The 15577-nt window shown below is 49.6% G+C and overlaps 1 protein-coding gene across 1 annotated transcript in view; it reads left to right on the top strand.

Annotated features, from left to right (window-relative positions):
• The window catches only part of LOC100053365 (adhesion G protein-coupled receptor E2-like), a 31973-nt gene that overhangs the window by 1570 nt on the left and 14826 nt on the right, over positions 1-15577 (top strand). Inside the window, 10 exon segments of the mRNA XM_070262175.1 lie at positions 1364-1417; positions 1732-1851; positions 4609-4758; positions 6788-6841; positions 7126-7260; positions 11084-11239; positions 11801-12082; positions 13025-13068; positions 13187-13264; positions 13676-13853. Of these exon segments, the coding sequence (XP_070118276.1) occupies positions 1364-1417; positions 1732-1851; positions 4609-4758; positions 6788-6841; positions 7126-7260; positions 11084-11239; positions 11801-12082; positions 13025-13068; positions 13187-13264; positions 13676-13853 (1251 nt within the window).

Raw genomic sequence — 15577 nt, 5'->3', positions numbered from 1 at the left:
ACTCTGACCCCTGAGAGAACCGAGCTGAGCGTGTGATTCCGCCTGACCCTGGAGTCTGGCGCATGCAGCTGTGTCTCAGGGAACAGGAAGGTAGAAGAGGAACAGGAGGGAAACTGCTCTTCCTTTCCTTCTTCTGCTCTTTCCTTCCCTTTAGCTGATGTACGTTGTCTGTTTGCTCTGTGTCAGGCACTGCGCTAACCCGTTGTTAGTCTTCACTAATCTACGGTCAGAATAAAGCTCATCCTATCACAGTTACCGTTGCACCCACTTTGCACTGGGGCAAGCGTGGGCAAAGAATGGGCAGCGTTCCTGAAGCCGTGCACCCACCAGGGGGAAGTCTGGGCTGCAGACGTGGGCGTGTCCATCTCCAAACCCATCGTCCGCCAGGGTCCTCCACCACCTTGCACAGTGAGAACTGGCAGTGCAACGTTAAGAGAAATTCATCTTTGCTTTTAGCCAAAAAGAAAAATTCCGTAAAGGCATGCAGATCTGAAGATTTTCAGCTCACGTAGATGTGATGACAGACCCTGTGAGGCAGACTGATTGTGGCCTGTACAGCAGACTTCATTCCTTAGTGCCCATAGCGGCTTTCACCCCACCACGCCTGCTCAGTGACTCATTTCTCAGGACTGGCCTGGGGGCCAAGGAGGAAGGCTGTGCCCTCAGTGCACTAGAGGACGCCAGGAGCTCACTGGAGGAACCAGGAAGCCATGGCTGCTGTCCCTGGAGAGTCCACTCACCAGGAGAGAGTTGCTCTACCTGCAGCTTCCTTAGTTCCCACTCTCCACCTGTTGTCACTGCCCCCTGATTCCAGGGCTCCGTGCCCTGCTGATATCGCTGTGAGCTGGGGTTCAAACTTTGGGCTTACTTCCTCCAAACCCACACTCTTCTTGTATGCCCTGAAACATGTGCCTAAACATGGAGAGTGATCCTGGAAGAGAAATCCTCAAAGCAAATTTCAGCCATTGCCAGACAGCAAAGATCCTGGGTCTGGGCAAAGGCACTCCAATCTGAGACCTTTCTCCTTCAAGATTTACCCCATCCATTGGGAGGAGCTGGAGTTCCTAAGGTGTGTCCCTGTCTCCAGCTGTCTGCATATATTCTGTCCACTTACCTGCAGCACCTGAGGTTCCACCAGGGCTGGGGCTGTCAGTGACCGAGTCCTCAGGGAGTCCCTGGAGATGGAGGGAGAGGCTGAGCCCTCAATTTCCAGTGAACTACAGGAGCCTTGGAGATGCTGCCGCAAAGCCATGGGCTGCAGGGCCAGAACCACCTCCACAGGAGGCAATGGCCATGTGGACAGGGATTAAAATTGGACCTTAACACTCCCCTCTTTGTCATTGCTCTGTTTTTTATGCCCCAGGACTCTCAGTGCTGCTGTTGTTGCCATTGGGAGCTGCAGCCCTGAATGCTGGAGGTGAGTGCTCAGCCAGCCCCATTTTGACATAAGCTGGGGAGTCCATGCTGGGGTCTGGATCCTGTCACCAACAAGGGAGGGAGTGAAAGACGACTTATTCTGCAACTGAGGCTCCGAGATGGTCCTCGGGGGACAAAAGAAGCTGTTTCTTCCTCCCTAAATGTCCAGAGATTTTGTCTCTTCCTCTTCCAATGGAGGCCATCCCTCCCCTTATCTGCTCTACTCTACTCTTGGATCCCTAGCTGGCAGTGGGCTTCATCCATTTTTGAGCCTTCTGACTATGATCCCCATCCCCACTGCTTCTGCCCCCATAGCCTGTGTTCGATGGTGCCCTCCAAACCCTCCATGTGTCAACGCCAACGCCTGTCGCTGCATTCCAGGACTCAGTTCTGTATCTCCAAATATCATATCCAGCCCCGTGGAGAGTTGTGACGGTACAGTAGGGGCTTGGGGTGGTGGGGGCATGTGGAGACGGTGGGGCATCCAGAGCCTTCAGCCCCAAGAGCAGCACAGAAGCACTGTGTCAGGGATGAGAGAAGAGCCAGGCAGGGGAAGTGTGAGGGACGTGGGCACCTGCTTTCACGGTCAGTAGGGAGAGAGTTGAGAGCTCACACAGGGCAGCTGGGCTCCGAGGGCTCCGAGGGCTCCAAGTGCTGCTCTGCCCCTGACTGGCTCTCCGACATTCGGGAAATTGGTTCTCCTTTCAGTTTGCTTGTGTGTAAACTGAGTATTATCATCCAGTCCCCCCATGGGGATGGTGCAAGACTTAATATTTACCTGTGTGAAGAACAGGGAAAGAGTAGTACACAGCAAAAATGCAAGCCATCATCTTTGTACTGCTGTTATTATGATTTTGTTATTATTATTATTCTCATTGCACAAAGAAAGAGGACAAATAATGGAAGCAACAGGAGGAAAGACACAGCCCGGGCCTGGAAGCTCAGGCTCCTACCAGCCAGAGCTCGCCAGGAACCCAGCTCACGACCATGGTCTCCCACCTCATGCTCACAGCAGCCCCGTGAGGGAGGCAGAGCTCGGCCTGTGGTTTAAATGATCAGATTTGGTGGAAAGAGATCGAGTGACTTTTCCAAATCCTACAACTAATAATGTGGTCGAATGTAAATCCAGGTGTAAAACAAAGGAGTTTTCATTCTTTAAAAATACAGGGTCATAAAAGGAAATTATACTATTTTAAAATTAGTAAGATGGTAAATTTTATGTTGTGCATTTTACCACAATCTTTATAAATAGGAAAAGAAGAAAATTATACTGTTTTTACACTAGGAAATAGTCTCCATGGACTCAAAATGGTCTCAGATGCGTATTTATTGATAATGAAGGTAAAAACATTCCCTATATGTCTGAAAAAATGAGAAAAAATACCCCTAAAAGTTTCGGTAGTCTGTGGAATGGATTATGGATAATTTTCTTTGCTTCCTAGTATACGTGTGTTATTTAGTATTTGGGGGAAAGTAAATTTTGTCAGGTGGAAAAAGCCGACGTTGTTGTGACAACAGCCCAGCCATCCATGACCCTGGCGGTGTTCCTAAAGTCTCCTCTGTGTGTGCGTGTGTGTCTCACGGAGATTTGTAGATGGGTGACCATGGACAGGAGACCCTGCTGCTAATGCCCCTGGATCCCAGCTCCTCTCTGGGAGGGCGCCTGTCAGGTGGAGATGTCCCATCCTCATGTCTCTCCCCATCCCTTGCACCTCATTCTCAACGGTCCCACACTTGGCTTCACACCCTCCCGTCAACCTTGGGAACAGATGTCCAGCCATTGCCGCCATCATAGAACAGAGGAGGGAAGCCCCGTTGCCAGGTGGGGGCTGAACACGAATCCTTCAGGTATGCGTCCCTCTGCGTCCTGTCCTGTCCTGGTGCTGACACCCACAGCCTGGGTCTGGGCCTTAGAAGGGAAGTCTGCAAGTACAGAGAAGAGAGGTCTGATGTGGGGGAGACCAGTCGCCTGCCTGAGTCGTCGTGACGTGTGAGTCCTTTCAGGTTCTAAAGTCTTTGGTCTTGTGATTGGATGCACGAGTGCCAAACTTTCTGTCCCTGGATTTTTTTTTTTTTTTTTTGAGGAAGATTAGCCCTGACCTAACATCCGCTGCCAATCCTCCTCATTTTGCTGAGGAAGACAGGCCCTGCCCATCTTCCTCTACTTTATATGTGGGACGCCTCCCACAGCATGGCTTGCCAAGTGGTGCCGTGTCCACACCCAGGATCCAAACCAGTGAACCCTGGGCTGCCGAAGCAGAATGTGGGAACTTAACCACTGCTCCACAAGGCTGGCTCCTGTCCCTGCATTTTGATCCCTCTTGTGTCCCTGGTTTTTATTAAGTTGTTGTTTTTAGCCAATGGTGTCCAGCACCTCCTCTCTGGGCCCCTGACCTACCCAAAGGGGACCTGGGTCATGGGCATCTTTTCTCTCATGTTCAGAGAACAGAGAGAGACAAGATGCCAGAAAACACCCCCAGTGACTCAGCTGTGGGAACCTTGATGCTGCTTCTTCATTCCACATCTGAGACTGCCTCTAATAAGGGGGGACTTCCCTCAGGGGTGGAGACAGCAAGACTCCCCCGGAGACATCCTGAGGCATCTTGGAAAGGCCTGACCTGGGGAGCTGGGGGAGTGCCTGATGGGGAGTGAGGGTGCACTTCGGCCACTGGGAGTAAATGAGGATGGAAGCCAGCGCTGGGCAGGTGCCTGACCACCTGGCTCTATGCTCAAGTCTGAATGATGACTGTGACCCTCAACAGCCCCTGAGCCATGACTCCTTCCATTGCCCCAGCACCGAGGACAGCCTTCAGTGCCCCTGTTACCCTGTGTGGAGCCCACCCCCAGGTCCCTGATAGTGCTAAGAGCACCACAGAGGAGGGACTGGAGCTGAGTCAGTGCCTCCATCTCTACCCGACATGGCCTGCAGAGGGGATGCAGATCTCCTTCCAGCATGGCACAGCAGTGGGTCTGAATATAGGTGCCCTCAGACCCAGCCAGAGAGCAGAAATGAGTAGAGTGGTCAGCAGGCTTTCTGGAGCAGCTGGCTCTGGACCAGCCCAGCCCCAGGGGTGCCAACCAGGGGTTGTGTTCTGTGCAGCCCCCATGGCAGGGTCAAACCGGAGGCCAGGGTCTCTGTCCTGTGGGAACTCACACCTTTTGGGGGTGATCCTTTGTCCTGTTGTGTTGCAGAAATCAACGAGTGTGAACCACCTTGGACAGTGTCCTGTGGAATATATATAGACTGCCAGGACATAGAGGAGAGCTACTGCCAGTGCATCAGAGGACACGAGATTGATTCTCAGGAAATGTTCACCAATGAGACTAATGAAACGTGTGATGGTAAGAATGACTCCTGCATCTTCCATCTCCTCATCTGTGAGGTTGGGGTCACTTGCCCCACTTTCACCAGGAGAGTGGCTGTCCTGACAACTGCCTGGTGTCCTGTCCCTCCCCAGTCTCCAAAGCTCAGAACCCCACACTGAGTGCCACTTCTGCAATTTTGGAAAGTCCCTCTGCTACCTGGCATCTTATTTTCATAAAACAAAGAGAGGGGTGGCATTCAAGGTGCTTCAGGAGCTCACAGTGCATTGCATTCCAGTGCAATATCCATCCTCTTCTTCTTCATCGGTGACTGCCAGGATAAGACCTTCTCACACTGGAACCCACATGGGCTTGGCCATGCCAGGAACCCTCTTAGACCCTCTGGGCCATGATGGACCCAGGAACCCTGTCCAGAAATATGGAAGGGGGGATATTCGAGGGTGAGCCAACACCCCACAGCAGGCCTTGACCCTGACCAACAACCCCACCCAGAGAAGACACCTCCTGGCACCTGAACTGGCTTCCTGGCCCTTAGCCTCTGTCTACTTCCCTGAGTGAGACTCCACTCTGACCCTGCAGATAATTTCAGTTCACAGGCCTGTGGGCAACTCAGATGACCGGGACCTTGGAGGATGTGGTGTCAGAGGTGGACAGGGTGATGTGAACCACCCCACACACTCAGATTGTCTGGTGAATAGAAAAGGCTCCCATCTGGACCAGATGAAAAGAGAGGGCATCTTTGGGGACCATTGCCCCAGGTCTGACCTTCTCCCAAGGAGGTCAACCCAGACCCCATGTTCACCTAGACCACCTACGGACAGAAGATGGAGGCTGAGCCCCACTCTGCGGGGCCACAGGTCTGTGTCCCTGGTGGGAGGCCAAGGGTCAAGAAGAAATATCTACCACCTCTCCCCCATCAGCACCTGCTTCCCTCTTCAGCCAACCAGCCCTCAACCAAAACTGGCCTTGTTCAGATGTGGTTTGTCACCATCTCCTGCCAGTCCATAGGATGTCTTCGTGGGGATGAGAAAAGATCCTTTCACTGCCCCAAGTCTGTGTGGCCGGACGTCAGCCCCTACTGTTACCCCACCTGGTGTCCACTGTCCAGGTGGCTCTGGACTATCTGGCATTGTATTCGTTCTCTTCACTCCTTCCTGCAAGCTCCCTGAGGGGCCTCACTCAGGAGTGAGTCTTGGTCCAGCTGCATGGAGCTGAGGCCTCAGAGTTAGCATGGATGAGAGACAGCTGTCCTTCCAGGGTCCCTGGGATTCCAAGGAGAACTCAGACAGCAAGCAGCCACCTTGGGGAGTCGGCAAAAGCTATCACTGGCAGCCAAGAAGGGTCTTGCTCAGGGAACTCAGTATTTCCTCTGCAGTCAGTTCCCTGGAAGGCCCAACTGGCCTTTCTTCAAATACTGGGTTGGGGCACCCAGGCAGCTGTGATGTCCCCACCCCAGCTGGGAGCTGCCCAGGGAAGCTGAGGGCACCAGGACTGACAGACAGGGATGACTCAGGCCACTTCCATCCACATCTGGACAACAGAGCATCTAGGCCACCACATTCACCCATAGGATGCCTCCATGTGTGAGACAAGGCACCCACTCACCCAGTGGAAACAGTGGGACCTTCTCAAAGCAGATTTCTGCCATCACCAGAGAACAGAGAAGCTGGGTACAGGCAAAGGCACTCCTATCTGAGGACTTTTGCCTTCAAGATTTACCCCGTCCATTGGAAGAGGTTGGAGTTTCTAAGATGTGTCCCTGTCTCCAGCTGTCGATGTATATTCTGTCCCCTTACCTGTAGCACCTGAGGTTCCATGAGGGCTGTCGCTGTCAGTGACTGATTCCTAGGGTAGTCCTGGGAGATGGAGGCGAAAGGCTGAGCCCTCAATTCTGAGTCAAGTACAGGAGCCTTGGGGATGCTGCTGGAAAGCCATGGGCTGCAGGGCCAGAGCCACCTCCCCGGGAGGCAATGGTTATGTGGCCAAGTGTTGAAATTGGACCTTAACTCTCCTCTTCTTTATCATCTCTCTGCTTTTTCTGCCCCAGCATTGTCCATACTGTTGCACTTGACACGTGGAGCTACAGTCCGCAAACTTATAGGTGAGTCTGCCCAATCACCTTCATTAGTGATGTCAGCTGGGGCGTCCATGCTGGGGTCTGGGATCCTCTCACCAACAAGGGAGGCAAGGGAGGTTTATTCTGCAACTGAGATGGTCCTCTGTGGACAAGAGAAGCTGTTTTTCCTCCCTAAAAGTCCAGAGATTTCTGAGCTCTTCTTCTTCCAGTGTGAGCCATCCCTCTCTCCCCTCCCCTCCTCTACTCATGGACTCCTGGCTGCTTCCTCCATTTCTTAGCCCTTCTGACCATGGTCTCCATCCCCACAGGCTCTACCCCAACCTCCTGTGCCCAGGAGTGCCCTCGGAGATCCGTATGTGCTGATGCCAATGCATGTCGCTGCCTTCCAGGATTCAGTTCTTCCTCTGGGGAGGTCTTCATCAGCCCCTCGGAGAGCTGTGAAGGTAGAGAGGCTTGGGGGTGGTGGGAACACATACAGAGATGGTGGGGGAGCCTGTGCGGCATCCAGAGCCCTCAGCCCAGAGAGCAGCACAGGAGCACTGTGTCAGGGATGAGAGAGGAGACAGGCAGGGGAAGTGTGAGGGACGTGGGCACCTGCTTTCACGGTCAGTAGGGAGAGAGTTGAGAGCTCACACAGGGCAGCTGGGCTCCGAGGGCTCCGAGTGCTGCTCTGCCCCTGACTGGCTCTCCGACATTCGGGAAATTGGTTCTCCTCTCAGTTTGCCTGTCTGTGAGTTGGGGATAATCACTGCATCTGCCCCACATGGATGGTGTGAGATTTAACATTTCTCTGTGGGAAGAACAGGGAAAGACTAGTACACAGCGAATTATCAAAAGTGACAGCTATCATCATTGTTACTGCTGTTATTATTGTCATTATTCAACTAATACAAAGAAACGGGAGAGATAATGGAAGCAACAGGAGGAAAGACACACCCAGGGCCTGGAAGCTCAGGCCCTCCTACCAGCCAGAGCTCGCCAGGAACCCAGCTCACGACCATGGTCTCACACCTCATGCTCACAGCAGCCCCGTGAGGCTGGCAGAGCTAGGATTGTGGGGTTTTTCCAACCTTCATCCATTTCATCCACTTTCCACCCCCTCACGTCTGGCGACAATCAATCTGTTCTCTATATCTACATGTTTGGGGGTTTTTTTAGATTCCATATATAAAGGAGATCAGAGAGTATTTTTGTCTTTTCTGTCTCACATTTTCACTTAGCATACTGCCCTCAAGTTCCATTCAAGTTATCACAAATATCAAGATTTCCTTCTCTTTTTATGGCTGAATAATATTTCACTGTATCCATAAACCACTTTTTCATTATCCACTCCTCCATCAATGGACACTTATGTTGTTTCCATATCTTGGCTATAGTGGGTTTTTTTTAATTTAAGGGCATTTAGTACGCTTTATTCAATCTTTTACCCCACATGGTGCCTGGGAGATTAAAAATAACCGGAAAGAATTTTTTTCCAAAACGTTGTGATTTATTAATATATCTCTTAGTCTTTTTTCTTTGTTTGTTTACAGTTTTATTTATTTGATTTTTTATTGTGGTAACATTGGTTTATAACATTATATAAATTTCAGGTGTACATCGTTATATATTTTGATTTCTGTGTCAGTTGCGTCATGTTCACCACCCAAAGACTAATTACAATCCGTCAGCACACACGTGTGCCTAATCACCCCTTTTGCCCTCCTCCCTCCCCTTTTACCGCCTGGTAACCACCAATCCAATCTCCGTTTCTATGTGTGTGTTTGTCATTGTTTTTATCTTCTACTTATGAATGAGATCATACGGTATTTGACTTTCTCCCTCTGACTTATTCCACTTAGCATAATATACTCAAGGTCCATTAATATTGTCACAAGTGGCCGGATTTCATCATTTCTTATGGCTGAGTAGTATTCCATTGTGTGTATATACCACATCTTCCTTATCCATTCGTCCCTTGATGGGCACCTAGGTTGCTTCCAAGACGTGGCTATTGTGAAGAATACTGCAATGAACATAGGGGTGCATGTATCTTTTCAAGTTACTGTTTTGGTTTTCTCCTGTTAAATACCTATAAGTAGCATTGCTGGATCATATGGTAGTTTATTTTTAATTTTTTGAGGAATTTCAATTCTATTTTCCATAATGGCTGCATCAATTTACATTCCCACCAACAGTGTATGAGGGTCCCCTTCTGTCCACATCCTTGGCAACACTTTTTATTTCTTGTCTTTTTCATAGTAGCCATTCAGACAGATGTGAGGTAATATCTTATTGTGGTTTTGATTTGCATTTCCCTGGTGATTAGAGATGTTGAGCATCTTTTCATGTACTTGTTGGCCATCTGTAAGTCTTCTTTAGAAAATATCTATTCAGATCCTCCGCACATTTTTATATTAGATTGTTCGGTTTTTCTATTGAGTTGAATGAGTTCCTTATATATTTTGGATGTTAACTGCTCATCAGGCATGATTTGCAAATATTTTCTGCCAAACTGTATGTTGCCTTCATACTGTTGGTGATTTCCTTGACTGTGCAGAAGATTTGTGGCTTGATTAGTCCCACTTTATTTTCGCTTTTATTGCCTTTGCTTTTGGAGTCAAATCCAAAAAATCAGAACCAACACTTATCCTATCAAGGAACTTACCACCTATGTTTTCTTCTAGGGGTTTTATGGGTTCAGAGAAGCATCATTTTTAAGTGACCATGATCGGGCTCAACGAGATTCATCAAAAGTCACACGATTAATAAAGTGGAGGAACCTAGGTCTAGGCCTAAAGTGGAGAGCTTCCACCCTCAGTAATGGACCAGAAAGGGAATAACACTGAGAAACGGTTAAGATGGAAATGTTTATGTTATATGCATTTTACCACATGAAAAAAAGTGGAAAAGAGGGAAATTATATGGTTGTTTCAATAAGACATACACTTCATCTACTCAAAGCAGTCCTAGATGCATATTTATTGAAAGTAAAGGAAAATATCCCTAATATGTTTGAAAAGATTTTAAAAATTGCTAAAATTTCCAATAGTCTGTATAGTGAGCTAATGTGTAATTTTCTTTGTTTTCATTTTTTACATTTTCTTTATTTTCTAAGTATATGTTATTTATTGTTTGGGGAAAAGTAGATTTTATCAGGGATAAAAAGGTTGTGACAACGGCCCAGCCATCCATGACCCTGGCAGTGTTCCTAAAGTCTCCTCTGTGTGTGCGTGTGTGTCTCACGGAGATTTGTAGATGGGTGACCATGGACAGGAGACCCTGCTGCTAATGCCCCTGGATCCCAGCTCCTCTCTGGGAGGGCGCCTGTCAGGTGGAGATGTCCCATCCTCATGTCTCCCCCCATCCCTTGCACCTCATTCTCAGTGGTCCCACACTTGGCTTCACACCCTCCCGTCAACCTTGAGAACAGATGTCCAGCCATTGCCGCCATCATAGAACAGAGGAGGGAAGCCCCGTTGCCAGGTGGGGGCTGAACACGAATCCTTCAGGTGTGCGTCCCTCCTGCGTCCTGTCCTGTCCTGGTGCTGACACCCACAGCCTGGGTCTGGGCCTTAGAAGAGAAGTCTGCAGGTGCAGAGAAGAGAGGTCTGATGTGGGGGAGACCAGTCGCCTACTGATTTGTCATGATGCTGTGAGTCCTTTCAGGCACTGAAGTCGCTGGTCCCCTGTTTGTAATGTGCAAGGGTCAAACATTCTGTCCCTGCATTTTGATTCACTTCTGTGTTGATGGTTCTTATTAAGCTGATCTTGTTTTTAGTTAATTGTGTCCAGCCCCTGCTCTGTGGGTCCTGAGCTACTCAAAGGGGATCTGGGTTATGGGCATCTTTTCTCTCATTTTCAGAGAACAGAAAGAGAAAAAGATGCAAAAAAACACCCCCAGTGACTCAGCTGTGAGACCCTTCATGCTGCTTCTTCATTTCACACCCCCAACTGACGCAAATAAGGGGGGACTTCCCTCAGGGGTGGAGACAGCAAGACTCCCATGGAGACATCCTGGGGCATCTTGAAAAGGCCTGACATTGGGAGCTGGGGGAGTGCCTGATGGGGAGTGAGGGTGCACTTGGGCCACTGGGAGTAGAGGTAGGGTGGAAGCCAGCACTGGGCAGGCCCCTGACCACCTGGCTCTATGCTCAGTTGTGAATGAGGCCACCTGGGCGTCAGTTCTTTCCATCCCCCATGACTGGGTCAGGCTGGAGGCCAGGGTCTCTGCTCTATGGGAACTCACACCTTTTGGAGGTGACCCTTTGTCTTGTTGTGTTCCAGACGTCAATAAGTGTGAAACCCCGTCAACAGTGTCCTGTGGAAAATTTGCAGATTGCCACAACACAGAGGGCAGCTACTACTGCACATGCAGCCCAGGATACCAGCTTGTTTCTGGGGCAACGTTATTCTGGAATGAGAAAGAGAACACGTGTCACGGTGAGAACCACTCCTTGTTTTCCATCTCCTCTTCCATGAGGTTTGGCGTCATTCAGCCCACTTTCTCCAGGCATCAGAGGGCCGTCCTGGCCACCTATCTGATCACCGTCCCTCTCTGAACCCCAAGGCTCAGAGCCCTCCACAGAGGGTCACTTCTGGAACTTTAAAATATCCCCTTGCCCACCTGGCATCTTATTTTTGTAAAACAAAAGAAAGGGGTGGCATTCTTCAGGATACTTCAAGATACTTCAGGAGCTCACAGTGCCTCGTGTTTCAGCACAATATCCCATCTCTTCGTTATCATCAGTGACTGCCAGGATGAGACCTTCCCCCACCGGGGCCCACATGGGCTTGGCCATGCAGGAACACACTCAGGCCTCCAAGCCCATGATGGACACAGGTGACCTGCCCAGAAACCCAGGAGTAGGGAGATTCCAGGGCAGGTCCACCTACCCCAGCCAGCCCTGTCCCTGGCCAACAGCCCTGGCACCCTGACCCCAATTCTCATCTGCTCAGCCTCCATCTAAATCCCCACATAAGGCTCTCCCTGACCCTCTCCAGTGATTTCAACTGACAAGCCTGAGGCCAGTGGAGACGACCAGGACCCAGGAGAATGCTGTGCCGGGTCTGAGCAGGATGACATGGACCGCCCCCAACACACACGCGCATGGGCACAGTCAGATCAATGGAGAAGGCGCCCTTCAGGACCAGATAGCAACCGAGGGCATCATCAGGAACCACTGCCCCAGACCCAACCCTCTCCCAAAGAAGTCGACCCAGGCTCCAAGGAGGCCCAGAACACTGGGGGACAGAAGACGGGCCGCTACTCAGCGGGGTCCAGAGGTATGTGTCCCTGGTGGGAGGCCAAGAGGCCCAATGGCTGAAATGAGTGACAGCCCTCAACCACCAGCACCTACTCCCTTGTCCAGCCAGCCCTCACCCACTGCCCTGTTCAGATGTGGATTCTCACCACTTCCTGCCGGTCCAGGGGAGGCCTTCGTGGGGATGAGTTAAAAAGCACCCAGGGCTGCATGGCTGGACGTCAGCCCCCACTGTCCACCCAGACCTGGTGCCACTGTCTGGGTGGACCCAGCCTGTCCAGTATCTTCTTTATTCCCCCTGACCCAGCCCTATGGCCTCACCCTAGGGATCCTGTGTGAGGGGCAGTTCTTGGCCCATCTCTATGAAGCTGTCTCAGAGTTAGTGTGGATGGGAGAGCACTGCCCTGACAGGGTCAACAGTGTTCCAAGGAGAACTCAGCCAGCAGAAGCCGCCCTGGGGGAATTAGGACCAAGGCCATCACTGGGAGCCAAGACAGGGCCTGGTGGGGAAATGCAGCATCTCCCCTGCACTCTGTTCCCAAGGAGGCCCACCCTGGCCTTTCTCCAAATGTTAAGGGGGGACACAGGCAGCCATGATGTCCCCACCCCAGCTGGGAGCTGCCCAGGGAAGCTGAGGGCACCAGGGCTGGCAGACAGGGAGGCCTCAGGCAGATTCCATCCACATGTGGACAACAGAGCACCTAGGCCACCCCATCCACCCATAGGATGCCTCTATGTAAGAGAAAAGCTGCCCATGCACCAGGAAGGAGACAGTGGGGCCTTCCAGAGCCTTCTCTGCCCAAACTGGGATCCCTAAATAACCAAATGACCAGGTACCTGGCCGACCTGACCTCAGACTCCTGCCCTCCACACACACATACACACACACACACACACACACACACACACACACACACACGGAGATGCTCTCACACCTAATGAAGCGCTCTTCTGCCCCCTGCAGGAACCTTCCCCGCCTGGGCTCCACCCCGTAGAATCAAGAGCCAGGTGAGTGCCCCCAACAGGGAACGAAAGGCAGGAATCCCTCCGCACAGCCCGCCATTTTCCCCGAGCTCCCCCGCCCTCCCTCGAGGCTTCCTGACCCCTTATTCTCCCCTCCCCCCAGCGTCTCTCCCGCTTCTTTGAAGGAGTCCAGAAACTGCGCGTAGGCTTCCAGTCAGCCTCGAGCCAGGACACCGTCCAGGTAGGAGCAGGACACAGAGGAGGCAAGGTGGAGGCACCCCTTCCCCATAGAGGCCTGGTAAAGCTTTGGTCTGGGAGGAGCCAGACCCAACAGGACGGCGCCCTGCTCTGAGGCCCCGGTCCTCCTGGGTGGGTGGCGACTGCCCCCAGCATGTGTCTGTACTCACTGTGAGACACCCACGTGCAGCTAGTGACACCTTCCCTCTTGCCTCCCTGAACTTTGGATTCATGTCACCCTTGGCATTCACCAACAGGATGACCTCTGAGTGGCTGGATTCCAGGAAAAAAGACCCAAGGAATCCCAGCCAACATGACTTTTATCCTCAAATAAACAGTTACCAGGGTCTGCTTTCTGTGGCTGAGTGAGCAGGGTCTTCATGCAGACCCTCTGCTCTGTGTCCCCATCCTCCAGGGTCTCATGCATGAAGTGGATGATCTGCTGGAGACCCCAGGGGACCTGGAGACCCTGCCCCGCTCAGAGCAGCACTGTGTGGCCGCTAACATGCTCTTTGGCCTGGAGGATGTCCTGAGAGGGCTGAGCCAGGCCCTGTCCAATGGGTCATTGACCTTCCATGCACCTGCAGGCACAGGCAAGTACCCGAGTCTGCCCCAGGCTCCTGCATGACCATTTCCCACCTCATTTCGCCCAGGCCTCACTGGAGCTGGGTGACCGTGCTTGCATCTCAGTGTTACTCTCATTAACAAATTAAAATAAAAGGTTAAAAGGAAATGAATAAATTATATAAGTGAAATAAGTCCGATTGGTATTTGCCACAGTTGACAGGGTGGGTGAAATGGATGAAAGGGGTCAAATGTTTCAAACTTCCAGTTATAAAATAAATAAGCCACGGGCGTATGATGTGCAGCATGGTGACTGTAGTTAATAATACTGTATTGCATATTTGAAAGTTCCTATGAGAGTAAATCTCAAAAGTTCTTATCACAAATTTCAAAACTTTTGTAACCTGCATAGTGTCATATGTGAGCTAGGCTTATTGCAGGGATCCTTTTGCAATATAGACAAATTGTTATGTTGTACACTTGAAATTAATATATCAATTATACCTCAATAAAGAAAGAAAAGAATACCACTGTAAATAATATACATTTTCATTGTGAACTAAATTATGAGCAGATGAAATAATAACAAAGAATTTAAGATAAAATAGAAATGGCTTCAAAAGAAAACAATTTATTTAGTTTAGAAGAATGTGAATTTAACATTATTTGATATTCAAGTATGATTTATTTTATTGAGGTAAAATTCACCTAACATAAAATTCACCATGTTAACCAAAGTGTACAATTGAGTGACATTTAATGCATTCACAGAGTTGTGATCATGACTTCTATTTCTGAAGTATCTTCATCACCCCAGAAGTAAACATTGCAACCTCTAAGCAGTCGCTCCTCATTCATGCCTCCCCCAGCCACTAGCAACCATGAATCTGTTTTCTGTCTCCATGGATTTGCCAATTCTGCACATTTCATATAAATATAATTATATGGCATGTGACCTTTTAGGCTAGCTTCTTTCGCCCAGCATGATGTGTTCCAGGTTCATCTATATTTTAATGTGCATCAGTATTTATTTCCTTTTTATGGCTGATTAATACTCCATTGTATATATGGGTATACCACCTTATGTTAGTCCATTCATCCATTGACCGACATTTGGGTTGTTGCCACCTTTGGACTATTGTGAATAGTGCCGCTATTAATATTGGTGTACAAGTTTTTGTGTGAATAACTTTTCAGTTCTTTGGGGTACATACTTAAGAGTGGAGTTTCTGACTAGTATAGTAGTTCCATCTTCAACTTTTTGAGGAGCCACCAAACAATTTTTCCAAAGTTCTACTTTTCTACTTTCCATTTCCACCAACAATGTCACAAGGGTTCCAGTCTCCTCATCCTCAGCAACATTTGTTACTTCCATTTTATTTCATTTTTAGTATAGTCAGCTAATATCTCCTATGGTTTTGATTTGCATTTCCCTGATGACTAACAATGTTTAACATCTTTTCATGTCATCATTGAACATTTCTGTGTCTTTTTTGGAGACATGTCTATTCAAGACCTTTCCCTATTTTTTAATTCAGTTGTTTGGTTTTGGTTGTTGAGTTGTAAGAGTTCTTTATATATTCTGATAGTAGACCCTATGAGACGTGTGATTTCAAATATTTCCTCCCATTCCACAGATTATCTTTTCACTGTCTTTATGATCTTTTCACTTCAATGAACAGCTGGTTCCATTTTGATGAAGTCCGTTTTATCTGTTTTTTCTCTTGTTGCTTGTGCATTTGGTGTCCTATCT

This window comes from Equus caballus, chromosome 3, assembly GCF_041296265.1.
Source record: "Equus caballus isolate H_3958 breed thoroughbred chromosome 3, TB-T2T, whole genome shotgun sequence".
Lineage (NCBI taxonomy): Eukaryota > Metazoa > Chordata > Mammalia > Perissodactyla > Equidae > Equus > Equus caballus.
The sequence above is the reverse complement of the archived record's forward strand: the minus strand, read 5'-3'. Positions and strand labels throughout refer to the sequence as shown.